The sequence below is a fragment of the Mobula birostris genome, chromosome 8 (genome assembly GCF_030028105.1).
Source record: "Mobula birostris isolate sMobBir1 chromosome 8, sMobBir1.hap1, whole genome shotgun sequence".
NCBI classification, from domain to species: domain Eukaryota; kingdom Metazoa; phylum Chordata; class Chondrichthyes; order Myliobatiformes; family Myliobatidae; genus Mobula; species Mobula birostris.
The window spans coordinates 97,319,660-97,345,996 of record NC_092377.1 but is presented as its reverse complement, the minus strand read 5'-3'; the positions used below and the strand labels follow the sequence as shown (position 1 = coordinate 97,345,996).

Genomic DNA, 26,337 nt, shown 5'->3' with positions numbered 1-26,337 from the left:
AGATTGGGTGAATCAAATTGGTAAAGGTGCTGAGGAAGAGGATTTCTTGGAATGTATGCGGGATGGTTTTTTGAACCAACATGTCGAGGAACCAACTAGAGAGCAGGCTATTCTGGACTGGGTTTTGAGCAATGAGGAAGGGTTAATTAGCAATCTTGTCGTGAGAGGCCCCTTGGGTAAGAGTGACCATAATATGGTGGAATTCTTCATTAAGATGGAGAGTGACAGAGTTAATTCAGAAACAAAGGTTCTGAACTTAAAGAGGGGTAACTTTGAAGGTATGAGACATGAATTAGCTAAGATAGACTGGCAAATGACACTTAAAGGATTGACGGTGGATATGCAATGGCAAGCATTTAAAGGTTGCATGGATGAACTACAACAATTGTTCATCCCAGTTTGGCAAAAGAATAAATCAAGGAAGGTAGTGCACCCATGGCTGACAAGAGAAATTAGGGATAGTATCAATTCCAAAGAAGAAGCATACAAATTAGCCAGAGAAAGTGGCTCACCTGAGGACTGGGAGAAATTCAGAGTTCAGCAGAGGAGGACAAAGGGCTTAATTAGGAAGGGGAAAAAAGATTATGAGAGAAAACTGGCAGGAAACATAAAAACAGACTGTAAAAGCTTTTATAGATATGTAAAAAGGAAAAGACTGGTAAAGACAAATGTAGGTCCCCTGCAGACAGAAACAGGTGAATTGATTATGGGGAGCAAGGACATGGCAGACCAATTGAATAATTACTTTGGTTCTGTCTTCACTAAGGAGGACATAAATAATCTTCCAGAAATAGTAGGGGACAGAGGGTTCAGTGAGATGGAGGAACTGAGCGAAATACATGTTAGTAGGGAAGTGGTGTTAGGTAAATTGAAGGGATTGAGGGCAGATAAATCCCCAGGGCCAGATGGTCTGCATCCCAGGGTGCGTAAGGAAGTAGCCCAAGAAATAGTGGATGTATTAGTGATAATTTTTCAAAACTCGTTAGATTCTGGACTAGTTCCTGAGGATTGGAGGGTGGCTAATGTAACTCCACTTTTTAAAAAAGGAGGGAGAGAGAAACCGGGGAATTATAGACCGGTTAGCCTAACGTCGGTGGTGGGGAAACTGCTGGAGTCAGTTATCAAGGACGTGATAACAGCACATTTGGAAAGCGGTGAAATGATCAGACAACGTCAGCATGGATTTGTGAAAGGAAAATCATGTCTGACGAATCTCACAGAATTTTTTGAGGATGTAACTAGTAGAGTGGATAGGGGAGAACCAGTGGATGTGGTATATTTGGATTTTCAGAAGGCTTTTGACAAGGTCCCACACAGGAGATTAGTGTGCAAACTTAAAGCACATGGTATTGGGGGTAAGGTATTGGTGTGGGTGGAGAGTTGGTTAGCAGACAGGAAGCAAAGAGTGGGAATAAACGGGACCTTTTCAGAATGGCAGGCGGTGACTAGTGGGGTACCGCAAGGCTCAGTGCTGGGACCCCAGTTGTTTACAATATATATTAATGACTTGGATGAGGGAATTAAATGCAGCATCTCCAAGTTTGCGGATGACGCGAAGCTGGGTGACAGTGTTAGCTGTGAGGAGGATGCTAAGAGGATGCAGGGTGACTTGGATAGGTTGGGTGAGTGGGCAAATTCATGGCAGATGCAATTTAATGTGGATAAATGTGACGTTATCCACTTTGGTGGCAAAAATAGGAAAACAGATTATTATCTGAATGGTGGCCGATTAGGAAAAGGGGAGGTGCAACGAGACCTGGGTGTCATTATACACCAGTCATTGAAAATGGGCATGCAGGTACGGCAGGCGGTGAAAAAGGCGAATGGTATGCTGGCATTTATAGTGAGAGGATTCGAGTACAGGAGCAGGGAGGTACTACTGCAGTTGTACAAGGCCTTGGTGAGACCACACCTGGAGTATTGTGTGCAGTTTTGGTCCCCTAATCTGAGGAAAGACATCCTTGCCATAGAGGGAGTACAAAGAAGGTTCACCAGATTGATTCCTGGGATGGCAGGACTTTCATATGAAGAAAGACTGGATGAACTGGGCTTGTACTCGTTGGAATTTAGAAGATTGAGGGGGGATCTGATTGAAACGTATAAGATCCTAAAGGGATTGGACAGGCTAGATGCAGGAAGATTGTTCCCGATGTTGGGGAAGTCCAGAACGAGGGGTCACAGTTTGAGGATAGAGGGGAAGCCTTTTAGGACCGAGATTAGGAAAAACTTCTTCACACAGAGAGTGGTGAATCTGTGGAATTCTCTGCCACAGGAAACAGTTGAGGCCAGTTCATTGGCTATATTTAAGAGGGAGTTAGATATGGCCCTTGTGGCTACGGGGGTCAGGGGGTATGGAGGGAAGGCTGGGTCGGGGTTCTGAGTTGGATGATCAGCCATGATCATACTGAATGGAGGTGCAGGCTCGAAGGGCCGAATGGCCTACTCCTGCACCTATTTTCTATGTTTCTATGAATGCTGAGCTGTAATCAATAAACAGCAGCCTGACATAGGAGTTGTTGTTGTCCAGATGGTCCAAAGGCAAGTGGGGAGCTAGTGAGATTGTATCATATGCAGATCTATTGTAGTGGTAGGCAAACCACAGCAGGTCCAGGCCCTTACTGTGGCAGAGGTTAATTCTGGCCATGAGCAACCTCTCAAAGCACTTCACCATCCTGCTCTTCTTGGGCTCTGGTATGAATTTCGACCTTTTGCAGCAGGTGAACACCTCTGACTGCAGCAGTGAGAGATCGAAGATGTCCTTGAACACAGTGTTCAAATAATAAGACAGTTTACTTTCTTGAAATTAAATCCAAACAAATGACTATTGCAAAATCATCTCCAGTCTGTTATCTACTTTATCATACTAAAAGTATTTCTTTCCTTATTGCATCAGGCTTTATAACTAATTGGAAACAGAAAATAGCCTTCATTGAAATGGACTGATGATGAATATAACATTTTCTTTGAAACCTATTACAACTTTAATACTAAAGTTGGCTGTATCCTTTGCTTGCACTGCCATCCATTTCTTTCAAGTTCCTCTTTAGAATAGGTTCTTGGGGAAAGAAAATGTGCCCTTTTTACTGACCATGCCCTCTTATTTACCTTACTCACAACACCTGTAAACAGGTAAAACTGCAACTTGCTTCCACTTCCACTCCCTTTTTAGGCACTGCAAGTTTATGCTCAAATGGTAGACCATGAGACCATAAGCCAGAGGAGTAGAATTAGGCTATTCAGCCCACTGAGTCTGTTCTGCCATACTATCATTTTTTTAACTTATTGTTCCTCTCAACCCCATTCTCCTGCCTTCTCCCTGTAACTTTTGACCCCCTTACTAATCAAGAACCTATCAACCTCTGCTTTAAATATACCCAATGACTTGCATACCCTCAAATTCACCACCCTCTGGCTAAAGAAATTCCTCCCCATCTCTGTTCTAAAGGGATGTCCTTCTATATTGAGGCTGTGCCCTCTGGTCTTAGATTACTCCACTATAGGAAATATTCTCTCCACATCCACTCTATCCAGGTGTTTCAGTATTAGATAGGTTTCAATGAGACAATGCACCCCCCCCCCAGTTCTTCTAATCTCAAGCAAGCACAACCCCAGATCCATCAAACACTCCTCATACATTAACCTTTTCATTCCTGGGATCATTCTCATGTACCTCCTCTTGACCCTCTCCAATGCCTACACATCCTTTCTTAAATAAGGGCCCCAAAACTGCTCCCAATACTCCATGTGCAGTCTGACCAATGCCTTATAAATCCTCAGCGTTAAATCTTGCTTGTGTATCCTTGTCCTCTTAAAATGAATGCCAACATTGCATTTGCCTTCCTTACCACTGACTCAACCTTCAAGTTAACCTTTTAGGGATCCTGCATGAGGACTCCGAAGTCCTTCTGCATCTCTGATTTCTGAATTTGGTCCCCATTTAGAAAATTGTCTACATATTTATTCCTTCTACCAACATGCATGTCCAATCTGCCATTTCTTGATCCCTTCTCCCAATCTGTCCTTCTGTAGACCCCCTGCTTCTCAACTTCACCTGCCTCTCCACTTATTTTTGCATTGCCCGCAAACTTGACCACAAAGCCATCAATTCCATCACCCAAATCATTGACTTATAAGAAACCACAGTTGGACAATCACTCTAAAATTGTAGAGGCACAGATTCCTCAATCCAATTACAGAGACAACAGGTCAAAGAGTGAAGTTTCAAGCTTACGGGCACAACAGTAGTTGAACTCCCAACAGAGTAGATGCTCTTCAAAAGGTTTTTCCTTGTTTCGTAGGCAGAATCAGAATCAGGCTTAATATCACTGGTATATCCACCAGAAATGCTCTCCCACAAACATCAGCAGGAAATGTCCACATCACACAATTTGTACCAGCAGGCCAACCTCCAGAGCACCATACAACATCAAAAGATGTAAGCATTCTGCAGGTTGCTCGTGATTGGAAAATGGACGTGGACTTGGAAAAAATACTCGTGTTTCCCCCAGACATTGCAGCTACAACACTCCGGCCAGACATGGTCCTGTGGTCCACAACAGCCAAGCTGGCATATGTTGTGGAATTGACAGTACCATGGGAAGATGGTGTCAAAGAAGCTTATGAGAGAAAAAAGACCAAGTACTCTGAACTGGCAACTGAAGCTGCCCAGAATGGCTGGAAGACCAAGATTTTCCCTGTAGAAGTGGGATGCAGGGGATTCGTTGCTACATCTACGACCAGTCTATTGAAGAAGATGGGGGTGAGGGGTCACTCCTTCCAACAAGCAATCAAGTCCTTGTCAAACGCAGCAGAAGAAAGCAGCAATTGGATTTGGATTAAAAGGAAAAACAACAACTGGGCTGCAAGATGAAGACATGAGGGTATGGAACTGAGGGGGGTGTATCTGGGATGCCAGGTAGCACTTTTGAGCCCTCTAGAGACGTCATGAGCTTATCAACAAAACGTCAAAGAAGGAGGGTGCCCACCTGATGATCCTGATGACGTACCTACCCTCCCTCCTTGTCACCACTCCAAGCCCACTGCCAATATCGAGAGTGCCAACTTACCATAGGGATTGAAACATCAAGTCCTAGTAGCTCTACTCATGAAATTTATTGTCTTGTGGCAGCAGTACATTGCAATACATAATAAAAAACTATCAGTTACAATAAGAAATATATTTTAAATAATTAAATTAAATCAGTAATGCAAACTAGAGAGCAAAAAAAGGAAAAAGAGTTGAGCTGGTATACATGGGTTCATTTTGCGCTCAGAAATATGATGGGAGAAAGGAAGAAACTGTTCCTAAAACATTGAATGTGTGTCTACAGACTCCTGTATCTCCTCCATGATGGTAACAATGAGAAGAGGGCATGTCCTAAGTGATGAGGGTTCTTAATGCCACCTTTTTGAGGCATTGCCTTCTGAAGATGCCCCAGTGGTGGGGAGGCTACTGCCCATGATGGAGCTGGTTGAGTTCACTACTTTATGCAGCTTTTTCCAGTCCTGTGCAGTGCCCCCTTCATACCAGATGGTGAAGCAACCAGTTAGAATGCTCTCCACAGTACATCTGTAGAAATTTGCGGGAGTCTTTGGTATCACACCAAGCCATGCCTTCTTTATAATTGCATCAAAATGAGAACCCCCATGCAAGTGTTAAATAGGGACAAAAATGAAATTTATCTTCACATCATTTTGCCCAAATAATGCTCTACCATAAAGACTAAGTAAGCAAAGAAGCCACAATTCATATAGCACACTATTCACACCACAAAGGAAGTCAAGACCATTACATCTGCTGTGATTGTCATTTTCTGCAACACTAATCCAAAACCATCCATTACCTCCCACATATTATCCTCTCAATCAGAAACTTTGAAACTTTTCCTCAATAAAATGTGTTGCTCACTTTGAAATACTACCTGTGGCATTGTTATATGAATTCTAGCACCTTCCTGCATAAAGACATTGCCCTTTACCTTTCTACAGTTTCAATGACAATCTTAAATGATCAGCATTTGATATAGATTTCCCAAGCAAATTAAGTTACTCACACAATCTATGTAATTGAAGATTTAGAATGGTGTTTTGTTACCTTTCCTGGTGTGGCACTTTTATTGGCATACTTTGGCAGGCATAAAACTGAAGCACACCCCTTGTAATTGCAAGACTATATGTTTTGTTAGTGAAGTGTCATGAAAGTCATCCGAATCTCAAAGTGCTTGAATAAATATATGCCACAGGCAAAAGGACTGTCATTGAATGTCTGGAAACTCACCCTTCACTAACAAGCTGAAGCAGAGTAAAACTGCAGAATTCCATGCACCAAAATTTTCACCAATAAAAGTTATAAAGATCACCAAGCTCACAATGCCTGAACTAGCAAAAAGCAGTTACGGGGTTGAGAATTATGCAGACTGAACAATGGATGAGTGTCACAGAGCAAAGTCTCTTAACAGCAGCATACAAAATAGTAAAGTAATCAGCACTAGCATTGTGGATTGGATTGGAATAACAGTAAAACATTGTGAAGCAGTGAAAAAACATCAAAGTCATTGACTGTAAAATTGGCCTGTATAGCACAAATGTCAATTTGCTTCTGATTTCATCTACAAAAAAGCAGGCAGCTTTGTTTTGTGCACCATTCAGAAGTTTGGTCAGTCCAGTAAGTCATCTATCACTCATGTAGACTGAGCAAATATTGATGTCAGTTGTCACTTGATGCCTTCGGGCAAAATGAACTTTGGCCATCCATCTACTGCCACATGTTAAGCACCCGTATAGAATTTGCTATTTATGAGGAAAAGCTCATTATCCCACTTGCCCTATTTAAAAAGATCTTCAAAAGGTTCACTGGCAAATAAGGGAAAGAATGTTGCACATTTTCTAATTTTATTTTTTAAGTTTCAGAAGTCTCAAGGGCGTGGCTTAAGATATGCTTACATGGCCTAACATACTTGACTTAATAGTAAGGAATTTGGAAAAAAAGATTAAAATCAACTAGACTTAGTTTGTCAGAAACACTTACCTGGTTCACTAATTTCCTTCAGAGGAGAAAATTTGCTGCCCTTATCTGAATGGACCTTCATGCAGCATCAGAACTATTCCTTTTGGTTGATACATAAGTGTCCCCTATAATGGCCAAACAAGCCACCCGCTTGTACCATTACTGCTATTTCAGGCAAGGGATGAGTAAAACTGGACAAACCGGCTGACATTGAAGTAAGCACCAAATTTGGGCTCAACAAAGCTATACCCAGCCCAGTGGACTTAGCAAAGTTTGGTGTCTAAACTGGAAGAGAAGTCCTCTCTGGCCATGCAAAAGCTTCACATAGTTATATTTACAGTCAATGGGCCAGACATGTCCATCATAATCATTGGATGTTTCTTGTCCCACTGGCAGGACAGACTTACTAGATCTGATGGCACAGACAGGGGTGAGTGTATGTCTTTGAAAACATACCAAGTTTTCCCGAACCAGAAGTCATGGATGAACCAGGAGATTTGTAGTCTGCCCAGGGCTAGATCTGTAGCATTCAAAACTGGTGATCCAGAACCGTACAAGAAATCCAGGTGCAACCTACAGAATGCCATAATGAGAGCATAGAGGCAATTCTATGTGAAATTGGAGACACAATTGGAACACACAGCTGTGGCATGATTTACATGCCATTTCTTCCACTCAGCATAAACGGCAGTGATGCTTCACTCCCTGATGTACTCAACTCCTTTTATCCACACTTTGAAAGGAAGAGTCACACTACTGAAAATCCATACAGTTTCCAGTGACCCTGTGACCTCTGTCTTGGAGGGTGACGTCAAGACATCTCTCAAGCGGGTGAATCCTCAGAAGGTGTAAGGTCCCAAAGATATACCTGGCTGGGTACTGAAAACTCTGCCAACCAAATGGCCGGTGTGCGCAAAGATATCCTCAACCTCTCACTGCTGCGGTGTGGGGCTCTCACCTGCTTCAAAAGGGCATCAATCATGCCTATGATTATGGAGAGCTGCTTCAATGACTATTGCCTTGTAGAACTCACATCTACCACTGTGAAATGCTTTGAGAGGTTGGTTATGGCTAGAATTAATTCCTGACCTACAGTTAAGAGCATACTGACTGGTTACATCACTACCTGATTTAGATGCTCCAATACACAAGTTATCAAAAGACTGCAGAGGCTTGTTAATTTAGCCAGCTCAACCATCCCCACTGCTGAGGCATCTTAAAGAGGAGGTGACATTTATTACTAAAGACCCTCACCATCCAAGGCCTCTTCTCATTGCTACCATCAGGGAGAAAGTATTAGGATCTGAATATCCACACTCAATGATTCAGCAACAGCTGAATATTCCATGAACCTATGAACACTACTTTTTAATGCGCTATTTATTTATTTTGTAATTTATAGTAATTTTATGTATGCCTTTGCACTGTACTGCTGCTGCAAAACAACCAATTTCACGCATTAACTCCTCTCAGGCTTCCAGCTGGGTCTAGGTGTCGATTTTAACCAACGTTTCAATGACAAACTCCGCAAACTTCATCAGGGATGATGCCTAGGCATGTCTAGTCCGGTGGTATATATACTCAACTCCTATCATCCTTCCATCCTGATTGGTTAGTCCTCAACCAATCAGGATTCGGGTTAAAATCGTATTCCAGTTCTTACTTAGAGCGAGACCTTTCACTTTGTTGAAATTCTTATTCTCTAGTCTTATCTCAATGGCTTCCTTCACCAGGCTGTCCCAAAAGCAATTATTGAGGACTAACCGGGCAGGAGGGACAGACGACATATACCACTGGACCAGACATCCCTAGGCATCATCCCTGATGAAGGTAGCAGAGTTTGTCATCAAAACATCAGTTAAAATTGACATTTGGATCTGGCTGGAAGCCCGAGAAGAGTTTATGCGTCATATATGCCAGGAATGTACTGGATCCTTTTTAACCAATTTCACACCATGTAAGACAGTGATGCGAAACCTGATTCTGATTCAGGAAAATCAATTAACATTATGTCAAAATGCATTTATGCCCCATGTTAATTGATGGTATAGCTTGAAATTAGTGTATCTTTTGGATCTTGAACAACGGTATAAGCCTAATATTATGCAATGAACCTATAGAAACCCCAGACATCTAAATAAAGAACAGATCAAAACATTGATTATTTCATTTAGATAATAAAATGTATATATATTATCTTATAGTCAGAGTAAAACCCTTCATATGCTTGATAACATCAGCTGGATTGTGTGCCTTAGTGATAACATAAGATTTGAAATGCAGCATGTGGAAGTTGCCCAGGAAACAGCCAAACATCTAGGAGTTTCCTGGCACTTCATTACTGAACAGATCTTATTGTCACATACAGTTACATGTCCAGGATCACCCAGTGTTATCCAGTTCCTCAGTGCTGCCAGATCTTTTGTATCAATTGGTTTGATCATACAAAGATCAACAGTCTGTCGAATATAAATCTATGAAATTTGTATGTTGTCATTTTGTTGGTATAAAGAATGCATTGAGCTGGAAGACTATCAGAATTTAATGCTTCTGTTTTCTTTATTTTCTATTTTTGAACTCTAGTCAATTCAGGAGATGGAATAGACTACAGCCAGCAGAAAAGAGAAAATATTGGAGATCTAATTCAGGAGACTCTGGAGATCTTTGAGCTGTATGGAGGAGAAGATGCCTTCATTAACATCAAGTACATGATTCCAACGTATGAGTCATGCATTTATAATTGAACTAAATAAACCAGTTGAAGAAGTATGCTGCATTAATTTATGTAACTGGGAATTTTGTAAATGCAAATACATCAATTACACCATAAAATTAACTATAATTGTGTTCTTGTTTTCTTGATTATTCTTTAATACATCCCCCTCTGCATTGCATGTATGAATTTAAACTGCCACTGGACACAAACCTCAATCTTTCTGAATAATAAAACTATTTACTTACATACCTGAATGATTGCTACTCCCTTTAGCTCATGATCAAGCTGATGTCATAGTCTAAAAATGTAAATTATTTATTAGGTGAATAGAAACATACTTACTTTAGAAATTACCTAGGGTTACCTATAGTCCTCTATTTTTATAAGCTCCATGTACCCATCCAGGAGACTCTGAAAAGACCCTATCAGGTCCGCCTCCACCACTGTCGCTGGCAGCCCATTCCACGCATTCACCACTCTATGTAAAAAACTGACATGTCCTCTGTATCTACTTCCAAGCACCTTAAAACTGTGCCTTCTCATGTTAGCCATTTCAGCCTCTGACTATCCACACAATGAATGCCTCTCATCATCTTAATACACCTCTATCAGGTCACCTCTCATCCTCTGCAGCTCCAAGGAGAAAAGGCCGAGTTCACTCCTCAACCTTTTCTCATAAGGCATGCTCCCAATCCAGGCATATGGCCCCTTCTGGCTCTCCTAATTTCAATCTTAAACTCCTTCCTACCAGCCTTTTAATCTTCTAGATCTCTATCATTGCCTAGTTTTTCGAACCTTTCATAAGCTTTTCTTTCCTTTTTGACTAGATTTTCAACAGCCTTTTCAACAGCCATCCCCTCCCTGTCTCATTGGAACGTACCTATGCAGAACCCCACGCAAATATCCCCTGAACATTTGCCACATTTCTGCCGTATATTTCCCTGAGAACATCTGTTCCCAATTTATGCTCCCAAGTTCCTGCCTGATAGCTTCATATTTCCCCTTACTCCAATTAAGTGCTTTCCAAACTTGTCAGTTCCTATCATTCTCCGATGCTATGGTAAAGGAGATAGAATTGTGATCACTATCTCCAAAACGCTCTCCCACTGAGAGACCTGACACCTGACCAGGTTCATTTCCAAATACCAGATCAAGTACAGCCTCGCCTCTTGTAGGCTTATCTACATATTGTGTCAGGATACCTTCCTTAACACACCTAACAAACTCCACTCCATCTAAACCCCTGCGCTAAGGAGATGCCAATCAATATCTAGGAAATTAAAATCTCCCACCACGACCACCCTGTTATTATTACATCTTTCCAGAATCTGTCTCCCTATCTGCTCCTCGATATTCCTGTTACTATTGGGTGGTCTATAAAAAACACTCAGTAGAGTTATTGACCCCTTCCTGTTTTAAACTTCCACCCACAGAGACTCAGTAAATAATCCTTCCATGTCTTTCTCCTTTTCTGCAGCCGTTACACCATCTCTGATCAACAGTGCCACGCCCCCACCTCTTTTGACTCCCTCCCTGTCCGTTCTGAAACATATAAAGCCTGGCACTCTAAGTAACCATTCCTGCCCCTGAGCCATCCAAGTCTCTGTAATGGGCACAACATCATAGCTCCAAGTACTGATCCAGGGCTCTAAGCTCATCTGCTTTGTTCATGATGCTTCTTGCATTAAAATAGACACATCTCAAACCATTGGTCTGAGTGTATCCCTTCTCTATCACCTGCCTATCCTCCCTGTCACTCTATTTGTGAGCCAACCACCCCTTCCTCTGTCTCTTCAGTTCGGTTCCCACACCCCCCCAGCAATTCTAGTTTAAACTCACCCAATAGCCTTAGCAAACCTCCCCACCAGGATATTGGTCCCCTTGGAGTCAAGTGCAACCCGTCCTTTTTGTACAGGTCACGCCTGCCCCAAAAGAGGTCCCAATGATCCAGAAATCTGAAATCCCTGCCCCCTGCTCCAATCCCTCGGCCACGCATTTATCCTCCACCTCGGTCTATTCCTATACTCAGTGTCGTGTGGCACAGGCAGTAATCCCAAGATTACTACCTTTGAGGTCCTGCTTCTCAACTTCCTTCCTAACTCCCTTTAGTCTGTTTTCAGGACTTCCTCTCTTTTCCTACCTATATCGTTGGTACCAATACGTACCATGATCTCTGGATCCTCTCTATCGCTCCTCACTTTCCCTGACCAGATGAAGGTCATCGAGTTGCATCCCCAGTTCCCTAGCCCGGTCCCTAAGGAGTTGCAGCTCAACGCACCTGGCGCAGATGTAGTCGTCTGGGAGGCTGGGAGTCTCACAGACTTCCCACATCTGACATCCACTACAGAACGCCAGCCTCACAGACATACTTCATGTTTCTATTCCTCACGAGTAACTTACCTCGCCTCGACCTGATATTGCCAAATCCTGAATGAGCCAAAGCCCTAACACTCTGCCTCAGATCACTCTGTCGATGACTGCTCCCTTGAGTAGTAATCTGTTAAAAATTATAGTGGCTTTTCTGTACAAAGGAAGGATGATTTTGACTTGCTTATTAAAATATAACTATCTTCTTGCCATCATTAAGATTTTTGGGATAAAATGGAAATGACGGCTCTTAAAGGTAAAGCAAATACATTCAATCTCTCATCGGTGTAGAGGAGTATTTCTGTATTCCTGGTAGCATTGTGAAAAATACAATGTTTGGGAAATCAAAAAAATTGATGTGGTGGCTTAAATTTACTTGATCTGCTGCCTCTCCAAACTTACACCGTTCCTGCTTTCATTTTCAGTGGCACACGTCATTCCTTCATTCTGACTCTACCAATGCTGTGTAAAGATTACGCACTGGACAATCCTTGAAGCTCACCGCTCTGTGACATCCCAAGATCTTCTGTATTTTTACAAGGAAGCCCATTGTAAGATCAAGGAACAACACCTTATTTTTCATCCAGACACATTGCAGCCAGTAAAATTCTACAATGAAATCTCCAATTTTCCACCTTCTTTCAGTTTGCATTGCACCTGGCTACTCATACTTGTATTTCCTCTTCCCTTTTTGTTTAATGTGTATATTGAGGTCTGCTCACTTTACTTCATTAGGCCAAACGGTAACAATACAAGCAGACTTCACAACACTAGCAACACATTACGCAGGTAAAGGAGTTTATCCATTCAATGGCTGCCCTGTTTATCATTTCACCCTATCACAGACATGGTCTTTGCTCCATCCATTTCTTCCATCTTTATCCCCACCCAAACCTTCTCTGTTAGTGTATCAACTTTGTCTGGTTTCTGTTTCCACAGATGCTGATTAACTGACTGAGTTCTTCTAGCACTTCTATCTGTGTTTCCAATTCCAGCATCTGCTGTTTACTCTGTTTGCCATTTTCCTTGAATCATTTTGCTCTTCATCTTAATTCCAAACTGTTTGAGGTTCACTTCACACCTTCTGTCATTGGAAAAACTTTACTCTTATCTCAGAAGTGCCATTCTGATTGGGTGGATATCTATGAGGAAATGGCTTAAGTGGGAAACTATTTTATAGAGTAATGATCAAAGGATGAGCTGCCTGTTTCTATAGCACTTCAGAGCATAATGGTAGCACTTTTGCTGCCTGAAGGTTACGTGTTTAACTTAACTTCCAGAATGACTGTCCTGTGGAGTACTGAGGCAGTGCTGCCAAGGTCTGCCGAATAAGACAGTAAGCAACACTGTCAACTGTTTCGGTAAAAGATCCAATCATATTATTTGATTAAGAGCATAAGTGCCCAAATTAACTTTAATCTCTCAATGATCATCTGAAACAATAGGTTCAATCTTTCAGTGCAAGGTTGCTAAACAGATATGTTCTGTATATATCCTGTGCAGGGACTTCATCAGCTGAAGTGCTTTGGGACATCCTGAAGTCATCAAAGGTGCTATACAAAAGTAAGCACCTTATAATGCATTTTCAGTCTGGCAAAACTGCTGTACCATTATTTTTCTGTGTTTTCTATATTAAAATAAATACTGACACTTGTTCCAATGTGGGAAATTTACAAAATATACTGTGGACAGCAACAAGTGAGGAATACAATCAATGGGCTTATGTAAGTATATAAATCACAGAGCATAGTTTGAGACTTTACTAGGGCCAAGGGACAAATATAATAGCATTAAACTCACAAGTTGACATCTACTACTTCTGTGTCACTGGAAAAAGTCTATTTCACCAAAATTGTTGTAACTAGGGAGGAGGAAAAGATTTGTGATACAATACCTGTTGAACAGAATGCGGGTAGAAATTTATTGGTTAGAGTTGTGGAAATACGTTTGTACAAGTACATTCAGGAATAATAGATTATTCCCTTTTAGAGTGTAATATTGTCTTCTCTCACATCAGTTGTCCATTCCTAGATGCCCTTGTAAAGGTGATACTGTTCAGGTTTATTGGCCTAGATTAAGCTGAAGTGAAACTTCTTGCAGTAGCATGTTCCATTATCCTTCTGATCAGAACATCATGCATCCTGCAAGTTGTTGGAAGGTTAAGGTAATACTGGTACAGGATGGGAAATGGGAAACTGGGAGCTTAGTGGCAGAAACAACAGCTTATCGCCTTAACAAATGAGATTTAGGGATTGAGAAAGATTTGAACATCAGAGGGTGAATTAGAATCTAATCAGGGATGAGGAAAAATAAATATGAAAGAAAGGTTTACTTAAAATAGAATACACTGAAAAGCTGGGAAATCACAGAATTTACATTTTAAATTTTATACACTTGCCGTAATTTGTAATTTATCAGAATAAGATTCTGCAATTTAATTTGTTCTTGTCTCAAGATGTTTGGCATTGCAGGAGTCTTAATCTTGACATTGAGATGGGAGTGACAATTATTGTACAACTACAGTAAGTCATGAGAACTCAGACGGGTACTGTTAGTGAGCTGCAGTTTTCAAGCATAACAGCTGCAGAAGAATCTAGAGCTGGGGAGTGTAGAGGGGAATCCAGAACTACGAGGTCTAGGAGGGGAATTTCGGCAGTCCTGCCAAAGGGTTTCGGCCCAAAATATCGACTGTACTCTTTTCCATAGATGCTGCCTGGCCTGCTGAATTCCTCCAGCATTTTGTGTGTGTTGCTCAGATTACCAGCATCTACAGATTTTCTCTTGTTTTAGGACTAGGAGGAACTGTTTCAGAATAAGGGGTTGCTCATTGGAGGTCATGAGCATTTTAATCCTTTAACCAAAGAGCAATGGAAACAGAGTCTTTGAATATGTCAAGGAACTGGAGCTGCAGTTCGATGACCTTCGACTCATAAGGGCAACAGAGGACGTGATAGATAGGAGCTAAAAGGAGATAGTCACCCCTAAGTTTCAGGAGGCAGGTAAGTGGGTGACTGTCAGGAGAGGGAAGGGAAATGGGCAGCCAGTACAGAGTACCCCTATAGCCATTCGACTCAATAATAGGCATACTATTTTGGATACTGTTGGTGCGGGGAGCCGCAGCAACTGGGTCTCTGGCACTGAGTCTGGTGGTGTGGTTCAGAAGGGAAGGTGGGAGAAGAGGACTGCAGTCGTGATAGGGATTCCATAGTTATAGCAGTAGACACGAGATTCTGTGAATACAATACAGACACCCACATGGTATGTTGCTTCCCAGGTGCCAGGGTGAGGGATGTCTCAGATCAGGTCCACAAACTTCTAAAAGGTGTTGGGGGGGAGCAGCCATAGGTCTTTGGCACCAATGACATAGGTAGGAAAAGTGAGGAGGTCCCGAAGAGAGTATTTAGGGAACTAGGTAGAAAGCTGAAAAGCAGGACCTCCAGTGTAGCAACCTCTGGATTGCTGCCTGTGCCATGCGCCAGTGAGGGTAAGAATAGAATCACTTGGCAGATGAATGCATGGCTGAGAAACTAGTGCAGGGGGCAGTGTTTCAGATTTCTGGATCATTAGAACCTCTGCCGGGGAAGGTATGATCTATACAAAAGGGACGGGTTACACCTGAACTTAAGGGGGACCCGTGCCCTTGCAGACAGGTTTGCTGGAGCTATTGGGGGTGGGGGGGGGGGGTTAAACTAATTTGGCAGGCGGTGGGAACTGGAGTAATAGGGCTGAGGACAGGGCAGTTGTTTTACAAGCAGAGGCAGTGTGTAGTGAGACTGTCAGGAAGGACAGACTGATGATAGGGTGAACTTGCAGTCAGTGGGATGAGCTGCAGTGTAAAGGGAAGACAAAGTTGGAAAGGGTGACACCATTTTGGATTGTGTGTTGTGTAATGAACTGGATTTGATTAGGGAGCTTAAGGTAAAGGAATGCTTAGGAGGGAGAGTTAGAATTCACCCTACAATTTGAGAAAGAAAAGCTAAAGTCAGATGTATCAGTATTACAGTGGAGTAAAGGGAATTACAGAGTCATGAGAGAGGAGCTGGCCAAAGTTGACTGGAAGAGGACAATAGCAGGGATGATGGCAGAGCAGCAATGGTTGGAGTTTTTGGGAGGAATTCAGAAGGAGCAGGATAGGTACATCCCAAAGAAGAAGAAGCATTCTAAAGGCAGGATGACACATCGTGGCTGACAAGGGAAGTTAATGCCAACATGAAAAAAGAGAGGCCATATAATAGACCAAAAATTAATGGAAAGTTAGAGCATTTGGAAACTTATAAGAACTAACAGAGAGCAACTAAAATGCTGTAAGGGGAGAAAAAGCTGAAATATGAAGGTAAGCTAGCCAACAGTATCAAAGAGAATGCCAGAAGTTTTTTCAGATATATAAAGAGTAAAAGAGGGGCGAGAGTAGATATTGGACTGCTGGAAAGGCAGTAATGGGAAACGGAAATAGCAGATAAACTGACTATGTATTTCGCATTATTCTTCACTGTGGAAGGCATTGGCAGTATACCGGAAGTTCAAGAGTGTCAGGGGCAGAAGAGGTGCTTGCAGGTGCTTGAGAAATTGAAAAATCTGAAGTTAGATAATTCTCCTGGATCAGATGGACTACACCCCAGGTTTCTGAAAGAGGTATTTGAAGAGATTATGAGGGCATTAGTAAAGGTCTTTCAAGAATCACTACATTCTGGCATGGTTCAGGAGGACTGGAAAATTGCAAATATCACTCCACTCTTCAAGAAGGAAGGGTAGCTTCCCAGTGGTTGAGAAGATGGTGGACTTGATTGTTAAGGATGTGATTTTGGGGTACTTGGAGGCACATGATAAAATAAGCCAAAATCAACCTGATTTCCTTGTGGGAAAATCTTGAGAGGCAAATCTGTTGGAATTCACGGAGGAAATAACAGGCAAAATGGACACAGGAAGATCAGTGCATGTTGTGAACTTGGATATTCAGAAGGCCTTTGACTAGATTTAAGATGGTACTACTGAAGTTCAGCGACAATTTGCTGGTGGCCAATGAAACAAAGACAGCAACTAAAAACTTTGCTATTCACACTTTTTCTGGTAAACAATCGCTGCCAACAGTGACCTGTGGCTTTCCTATCAGAGTTGAGCTGAATCACATGTACGACCTAGCATTTTTGTGGTGTGCGATGAGGTCTCAGAAAGGCAAGATGTTTGCAGCATGTCCAGGTCGTAGATGCTGAAGTGGACTTGGATGCAGTTTGATGTGGTACAGGCAAGGCAGAGGCAAGGTAAGATCGAGGTTTGGTCAATTTAAGAACCGAGGCGAATTGGGAAGGTTGGGTACTGGCCAAGATGAAGTGGTGGAGCCCGTGCCCAAGGGTGTATCGAAGTAGCAGAGAGTAAAGAACAATCTGAGGTTTGAATGACTTAAACGTTGAGCAAGATTAAATTGGTCAAGGTGTCGGGGTCAGAGATGAGGGACGGTCCAGTTTGGCTGGCTGTTCTGCGGGTTTGCTCATCTGTGTGCTGGGCTGAGGCTGTGGTCTGCGACTAGTGGACTTCTAGATCAGCGGCAGTGAGCTGGCTTCCTGAACTTCAGTTCTTAATGCTGTTTGCTTGCTTTTATTGTTTGCATGGTTCTTTTTCTCTTTGGGTGTTTGATGGTCTTCTTTTGATTATGGCTGCCTGTAAGGAGACGAATCTCAATGTTGTGTAAAGTATATGTACTTTGATAATAAATGTACTTTGAACTTTAACAAGGTGCTGATCATGAGGCTGTTTAACAAGAGCCCATGGACTTTCAGGAAAGTTACTAGCATGGGTAGAGCATTGGCTGATTGACAGGAGGCAAATAAAGGGGGCCTTTTCTGATTCGACGCCAGTGACAAGTGGTGGTCTGCAGGGCTGAGTATTGTGACCACATCTTTTCCCCAATATATCAACAGTTTGGATGATGATATTAGTAGCTTTGTGGCCAAGCTTGCAGATGATACAAGGATAGCTGGAGGGGCAGGTAGTGTTAAGGAAGCAGGGATGTGGCTGAAGGACTTAGATTAGGAGAACAAGCAAAGGAATGTCAAATGGAATACAGTGTCAGGAAATGTATGGTCATGCACTTTGGTAGAAGGAATAAAAGCATAGACTATTTTCTAAGATGGGAGAAGTTCAGAAATCCGATGTGCAAAAGGACTTGGGAGACCTTGTGCAGGATTCCCTAAAGGTTAATTTTCAGGTTGAGTCGTTGTTGAGGAAGTCAAATGCAATATTAGTATTCATGTCAAGAGGACTAGAATGCATTATAAAAGCAAGGATGTAATGCTGAGGCTCTGGTGAGGCTTCACTTGCATGATTGTGAACAGTTTTGGGCCCCTTATTTAAGAAACGATGTGCTGACATCGGAGAAAGTTCAGAGGAGTTTCATGAGAATGATTCCGGGAATGAAAGGCTTATTGTCTGAGGAGTGATTGACGGATCTGGGCCTTTATTTGCCGGAATTTAGAAGAATTGGGGGGGAGGATCCTATCGAATGTTGAAAGAACTAGATAGAGTGGATGTGGAGAGAGTGTTTCCTGTGGTGGGGGAGTCTAGGACCAGAGGGCACAGCCTCAGAATAGAGGGACGTCCAGTAAGAATGGAGATGAGGAGGAATTTCTTTAGGCAGAGGGTTGAGAATGTGGAGGCCAGATGACTGGGTCTTTTTAAGGTATAGGTTGAGAGGTTCTTGATTAGTCAGGGCATGAAAGCAGGAGAATGGGAAATCAGCCATAATGAAATGGTGGAGCAGGCCTGATGGGCCAACTGACCTAATTCTGCTCCTATGTCTTATGGAATATATTCTAGACTGAGACAGATAGATTTTTGGACTAGTTCCATGGGGAATAGGAGGGAAAGTAAATATGAGGCCAAAATTAAATCGGTCATGATTTTATTGATTGTCAGAACAAGCTTACTAGGCCTTCTAGCCTGCTCCTGTTCCTTACTTCCTTATGCCACAAATCACCCGGAAACTTGTGCTGATTTATACTTCCTGGGCAATTCCTCCTTCACTGCAAATTGACTATTGATTTATAGAATTGTGATGATAAATGTTGTTAATTTTGGTATAAACTTGGTAATAAAATCTAGCTGAGTAGTTGCATCTTATTTGCATCTTAATCAGGATCAATTGATGGCAAGGATAATCCCAGTGTTATATGGAGATTGAGTAAGGGAAAGGAAGAAATAAAATCAGAAGGACCTGGGAAATAGAAACAGGAATGGTCCGTTTGGTTATGTGCCCTGCTCTGAAGTTCAACAAGTTTACTGCTGATTGTTTACCTCAGTGCCACTTTCTTATAGTAACCCCATATCTCTTCATTCCTAATCATCCAAACATCTATCAATCTCTGTCTTGCACATATCTCAGTCCTCTAGGATATACAATTTCAAACTGTTACCAATCTTGGGCAATTAACATTTTTCTCCTGAGTGGCTGACAAGTTATTTTGAACAGTGACTTCTGGTTTGAGAAACATTCTCATGGAAACATTATCCCTGCATATGCCTTATAAAGGTTCAATAATACACCTTCTACTCCCTGCAGAGTACAGACCCAATCTGCATAACACCATTTCATGGGACAATCCTCTCATCCCAGGAACCTTCACTACACTTCCTCTTTCAAGTATGTCTTTTTCTTGACAGTGAGATTGGACCTGTTATTATATTCCAGATGTGGTCTTGCCATATACAATTTCAGTAAGATCTTGTTACCTTTGTACTTGAATCTTCTTGCAATAAAGGCTAACATATTGTTGGTGTTCCTAATGGTTTTTGAACACTAACACCTTCAGCCTCTCACTATTTTTTTACAAAAATAAATGACTTCACATTTCAAAACAGGATATGCCTTTGCCATGTTCCTGCTCATTCACTTAGCCTGCCTACATCCATCTGAAGTCCCTCTGCATCCTTGCTTTGTATAATCAGCTAACTTGGACATGTTCCACTTAAATCCATCAATCAAATCAGTGATATATGTAGATTTTGGGTCCCCACCACAGAAAACTGCAGCATTCCATTAGCTACAGCCATTCAGCCCAAAAATTATCACCCTATTACTACTCAGTCCTCTTGCCTTGCAGTGTCTAACCTCAATACTTGTAGTTTCCAACATCCTCCCAGTATCTTATCCTCAATTCTTGTGCTCTAATTTTGTGTAGTAATTTCTTGCGTCTCTTCTGTTATGCCTTTCTGAAGCGCATCCTAATATATCTCATCCGTTGGTTCCCCTAAATCTATTCTGTTAGTTACAACCTTAAGGAAACTTTTAACTGATTTGTCAAATATGACTTCACTTTTGTAAATCCATGTTGATGCTGCCCAAACTTGTTATTATTTTCTAAGTGTCCTGTTACCAATTTCTGGATAATAGACTGATACATTTTTCTGTGACTAATACCAGGCTAATTGGTCTGCAGGTCCATGTTTCTTCTCTCCTTTTGTGGGGTTATATTTCCTACCTTCCATTCTGTAAAAGGTTGGGCACATCTGTGGAGATAAAGAATGCTGAGAAGAGGACCATCAAATTATTCTTTTTAAGCCCATAAAATAGCGGAACAAAATCAGGCCCATTAAGTCTGCTCCTCCATTTGATCATGGCACCTCTATTTTCCCTCTTAAACCCATTCTCCTGCTTTCTTCCCAAAACCTTTGATGCCTTTACTAATGAAAAACCTATCAACCTCCGCTTCAGATAAACCCAATGACTTGGCTTCCACAGCCTTCTGTGGCAATGAATTCCACAGATTCACCACCCTCTGGATAGAGAAATTCCTCTTCATCTTTGTTCTAAAGGGGCGTACTTGTATTATGAGCTGTGCCCTCTGGTCCTAGACTCTCCCAGTAACTGAAACATCCTCTGTATGTCCACCCTATCTAGACCTTTCGATAATCAGTTGGTTTCAGTGAGGTTCCTCATCATTCTTCTGAACTTCATCACATGCATCCATCAAACACTTTTCATATGTTAACCCTTTATTTCTAAGATCATTCTCGTAAACCTCCCTAGACCCTCATCAATACCAGTGCATCTTAGATATGTGGCCCAAAACTACTCTGAAAACTCCACATGTGGTTTGACTAATACTTGATAGAGCCTCGGCCTTACATCTTTGCTTTTACATTCTCATCCCCTCGAAATGAGTGCTTAGATTGTATTTGCCTTCCTTTTTTCTGACACAATCTATAAGTTAACCTTTAAGGAATCCTGCTCTATTTTCCCAAGTCCCTTTGCACCTCTATTTCTGAATTTGCTCCCCATTTAGAAAATGCACCTTTATTTCTTCAACTAAAGTGCATGACCATATGCTTCCCTACATTGTATTCCATTTGCCAATTCCTTGCCCATTCTTATAATCTATCCAAATCCTTCTGCAGATTCCCTGCTTCCTTAACACTACATACCCTTCCACTTACTTTTGAATGATCTGCAAACCCGGCCACAAGGGTATCAATCCCGTCATCCAGATCATTAGTACACAAGGTGAAAAGCAGTGGACCCAACACCAACACCTGCAGAACACCACTAGTCACAGGCAGCCAACCAGAAAAGGCCCACTTTATTCCCACTCTTTGCCTCCCACCAGCCAGCCAAATTTCTGTCCATGCTAGTACCATTCCTGTAGTACCATGGTTTCATATCAGCATCATGTGTGGCATCTTGTCAAAGGTCTTCTGAAAGTAAACGAGATCCATTGACTCTCCTTTGTCAATCCTGCTTGTTATTTCCTCAAAGAATTCTAACTGATTTGTCAGGTAAAAATTCCTTTTCAGAAAACCATACTGACTTTGGCCTATTTTTACCCCAAAACTTCATCTTTAATAAAGCACTCTAACATCTTGACAAACCATTAAAGTTAGGCTAGCTAGTTAAATTTCCTGTCCTTTGTTTTCCACCTTTCTTTAAGAACGGAGTGACGTTTGCAATTCTCCAGCCCTCCGGAACCATTCCAGTATCTGGTGATTCTTGAAATATCATTACTAGCACCTCCACAATCTCTTCAGCCACCTCTTTCAGATTCCTGGGATGTAACCGATCTGGTCCAGGTGATCTATCTACCTTCAGACCTTTCATCTTTTCAAGCAACTTCTCCTTAACAATAGGAACTACACACACTTCTGTCCCCTGGAGCTCTTGAATTTCTTGCATGCTGTTGGTGTCTTCCACACAGGAGACCAATGCAAAACAGTTATTCAGTTCTTCCGCCATTTTATTGTTCCCCATTACTAACTCCCCAGCATTATTTTCCAGCAGTCAAATGTCCACTCTTACCTCTTTTTATTTTTTATATATCTGAAAAACCTTTTGGTATCCTCCTGCATATTATTGGCTTGCTTACCTTTATATTTCATCTTTTCCCTCCTTATTGCCTTTTTAGTTGTCTTCTGTTGATTTTTAAAAGCTTCCCAATCCTCTAACTTCCCATTAATTCTTGCTATATTGTATGCTCTCTCTTTCGCTTTTCCGCTGTCCTTGATTTCCCTTGTCAACCACAGTGGCCGCATCCTGCCGAAAGAATGCTGTTTCTTCTTTGGGATGAACCAACCCTGCATTTTCTGAACTTTTCGCAGAAACTCCAGTTGCTGGTCTACCGCCATCCATGCCCTTCAAATCAACTTTGGCCAACTCCTCAACTGTAATACTGATACATCCCGTTTCAGCTTCTGTCTTTCAAACTTCAGGGTGAATTCTATCATATCATGATCACTGCCTCCTCATGACTCCTTTGCCTTAAGTTCCTTAATCAAATCTGCTTCATTAAACAGCATGCAGTCCAGGTTTGCTTTTCTATAGTGGGCTCAACCACAAGCTGCTCTAAAAAGGCATCTCTTAGGCATTCTGCAAATTATCTCTCTTGGGATCCAGTACCAGCTGATTTTCCCAATCTACCTGCATATTGGAATCCCCCGTGATCATTTTAAATTGTCTTTTTCACAGATCTTTGCTATCTCCTATTATAATTTGTACCCCACATCATGGCTACTGTTCAAAAGCCTGTATATATCTCCCATAAGGGTATTTTTATCCTTACAGTTTCTTAACTCTACCCACAAGGATTATTTATCTCTTGATCCTATGTCACTTCTTCTTAAGGATTTGATTTCATTTTTATCAACAGAGCCAACCCCCTGCCCACCTGCCTGTCCTTTTGATACAGTATATATCCTTGGATGTTTAGCTTCCGTTTGTGATCTTGTGATGACCACAACATCATATCTGCCAATTTCTAACTGTGCTACAACATCAAATACAGTACCTTATTTCATACACTGTGTGCTTTCAAATATAACACCTTTAGTCCTGTATTCACTACCCTTCTTTTCAATTTTGTCTCCATGTTGCCTGAAGTTGAATTCTTATTCCTTTCTAAACTTTTTGTCTTAACCCTAATACTGATAGTTTCAGTAATCTCTGCTACACTCTCCTTCCTTTTCAATTTTTCCGTATTTTTCCAAGCTGTTGAACCCACCCCCACCCTCACCCCCATTATTTAATTTAAAGCCCTAACCACTGCCATAATTAATCACTTCACCAGAACTCTAGTTCCAGCATGGTTCAGGTGGAAGCAATCCCATTGGAACAGCTCCCTCCTTCCCCAATACTGGTGTCAATGTCCCACAAATTCAAACCCACTCCTTCTGCACCAAACATTGAGCCACGCATTTAGCTGTCTGATTTGTTTACCCGATACCAAGTTGTACGTGACCCGGGTTACAGTCCAGACATTACATTACCTTCCTAGTTCTGCATTTTAATTTATTTCCTAGCTGCTCAAATTCCCGCGGCAGAAGCTCTTTCCTAGTTCTTTCTGTGCAGTGGTATCCATGTGGATCATGACAGCTGGATCTTTCCCCACCCACTCCAATGTCTTTTGCAGGTCAGATAAGATATCCCAATCCCAGGCACCAGACGAAAAATCACAGCCTTTGGGACTTTTGGTCCTTCCAACAGAGAATTGTATCTATTCCCGTAACTATATTATCTACAATTTCAACTACATTTCTCTTCGCTCCCCCCTCTTGAATGACTCTCTGAACCAAGATGTCACAGTCTAGTTGCTAATCTTTCCTATAGCACCCACTCGTATTCTCACAGGGAGCAACAATATCAGACCTGTTGGGCAACCTCAAGGGCTGAGGCTCGTCCAGTGCTACCTCTTGGATCACCCTACCTGGCTTACTCACAGTTACACCCTCTTGTCCCTGGCCACAGCCAGAACTTGTAGTAGTTAATCCAATGGGTGTGACTTCCTCCTGAAGCCTAGCGTCCATTTAACTCTCTCCCGCCCCCGATGCGTCACAGTGTTTGAGGCTCAGATCAGCCACTTTGAGCCTGAGTTCATGGAGCAGCCAACACTTGCTGCAGATGTGGTCATCAAGAAACTCAACTTGGGCTATCACCTCCTACACCATACAGCTACAACACTTCACCTGATCCTGCATTCTTACATCAAATTGTAATTACGTATCCTTTTAGCTAACTAATATAAATATATTATATATATATATATATATATAGTTATATATAGGACTAGTTCCTGAGGATTGGAGGGTGGCTAATGTAACTCCACTTTTTAAAAAAGGAGGGAGAGAGAAACCGGGGAATTATAGACCGGTTAGCCTAACGTCGGTGGTGGGGAAACTGCTGGAGTCAGTTATCAAGGATATGATAACAGCACATTTGGAAAGCGGTGAAATGATCGGACAAAGTCAGCATGGATTTGTGAAAGGAAAATCATGTCTGACGAATCTCATAGAATTTTTTGAGGATGTAACTAGTAGAGTGGATAGGGGAGAACCAGTGGATGTGGTATATTTGGCTTTTGACAAGGTCCCACACAGGAGATTAGTGTGCAAACTTAAAGCACACGGTATTGGGGGTAAGGTATTGGTGTGGGTGGAGAGTTGGTTAGCAGACAGGAAGCAAAGAGTGGGAATAAACGGGACCTTTTCAGAATGGCAGGCGGTGACTAGTGGGGTACCGCAAGGCTCAGTGCTGGGACCCCAGTTGTTTACAATATATATTAATGACTTGGATGAGGGAATTAAATGCAGCATCTCCAAGTTTGCGGATGACACGAAGCTGGGTGGCAGTGTTAGCTGTGAGGAGGATGCTAAGAGGATGCAGGGTGACTTGGATAGGTTGGGTGAGTGGGCAAATTCATGGCAGATGCAATTTAATGTGGATAAATGTGAAGTTATCCACTTTGGTGGCAAAAATAGGAAAACAGATTATTATCTGAATGGTGGCCGATTAGGAAAAGGGGTGGTGCAACGAGACCTGGGTGTCATTATACACCAGTCATTGAAAGTGGGCATGCAGGTACAGCAGGCGGTGAAAAAGGCGAATGGTATGCTGGCATTTATAGTGAGTGGATTCGAGTACAGGAGCAGGGAGGTACTACTGCAGTTGTACAAGGTCTTGGTGAAACCACACCTGGAGTATTGTGTGCAGTTTTGGTCCCCTAATCTGAGGAAAGACATCCTTGCCATAGAGGGAGTACAAAGAAGGCTCACCAGATTGATTCCTGGGATGGCAGGACTTTCATATGAAGAAAGACTGGATGAACTGGGCTTGTACTCGTTGGAATTTAGAAGATTGAGGGGGGATCTGATTGAAACGTATAAGATCCTAAAGGGATTGGACAGGCTAGATGCAGGAAGATTGTTCCTGATGTTGGGGAAGTCCAGAACGAGGGGTCACAGTTTGAGGATAGAGGGGAAGCCTTTTAGGACCGAGATTAGGAAAAACTTCTTCACACAGAGAGTGGTGAATCTTTGGAATTCTCTGCCACAGGAAACAGTTGAGGCCAGTTCATTGGCTATATTTAAGAGGGAGTTAGATATGGCCCTTGTGGCTACGGGGGTCAGGGGGTATGGAGGGAAGGCTGGGGCGGGGTTCTGAGTTGGATGATCAGCCATGATCATACTGAATGGCGATGCAGGCTCGAAGGGCCGAATGGCCTACTCCTGCACCTATTTTCTATGTTTCTATGTTTCTATAACCTAACCACAAAATATTCTACAGATACTGGGGTCAAAGCAACACTCACAACACGCTGGAGGAACTCAGCAGGTCGGGCAGCATACGTGGAAATGATCAGTCAACGTTTCCACGGATGCTACCCAACCTGCTGAGTTCCTCCAGCGTGTTATAAAGATAACCTTACCCCTTCTTCACCTGTGCCTCCTTCCTGAAACCTTTCAAACCAAAGTGTCAGACCTCAGACTCCTACAC

The 26,337-nt window shown here is 42.2% G+C and overlaps 1 protein-coding gene across 1 annotated transcript in view; it reads left to right on the top strand.

Annotated features, from left to right (window-relative positions):
• The window catches only part of LOC140202257 (parkin coregulated gene protein-like), a 253,430-nt gene extending 243,491 nt beyond the window's left edge, over nucleotides 1-9,939 (top strand). The window contains exon 5 of the mRNA XM_072267134.1: nucleotides 9,590-9,939. Within this exon, the coding sequence (XP_072123235.1) occupies nucleotides 9,590-9,750 (161 nt within the window). The 3' untranslated portion in view covers nucleotides 9,751-9,939. The remainder of the gene's footprint in view (nucleotides 1-9,589) is intronic.
• The last annotated feature ends 16,398 nt before the right edge of the window (nucleotides 9,940-26,337 follow it).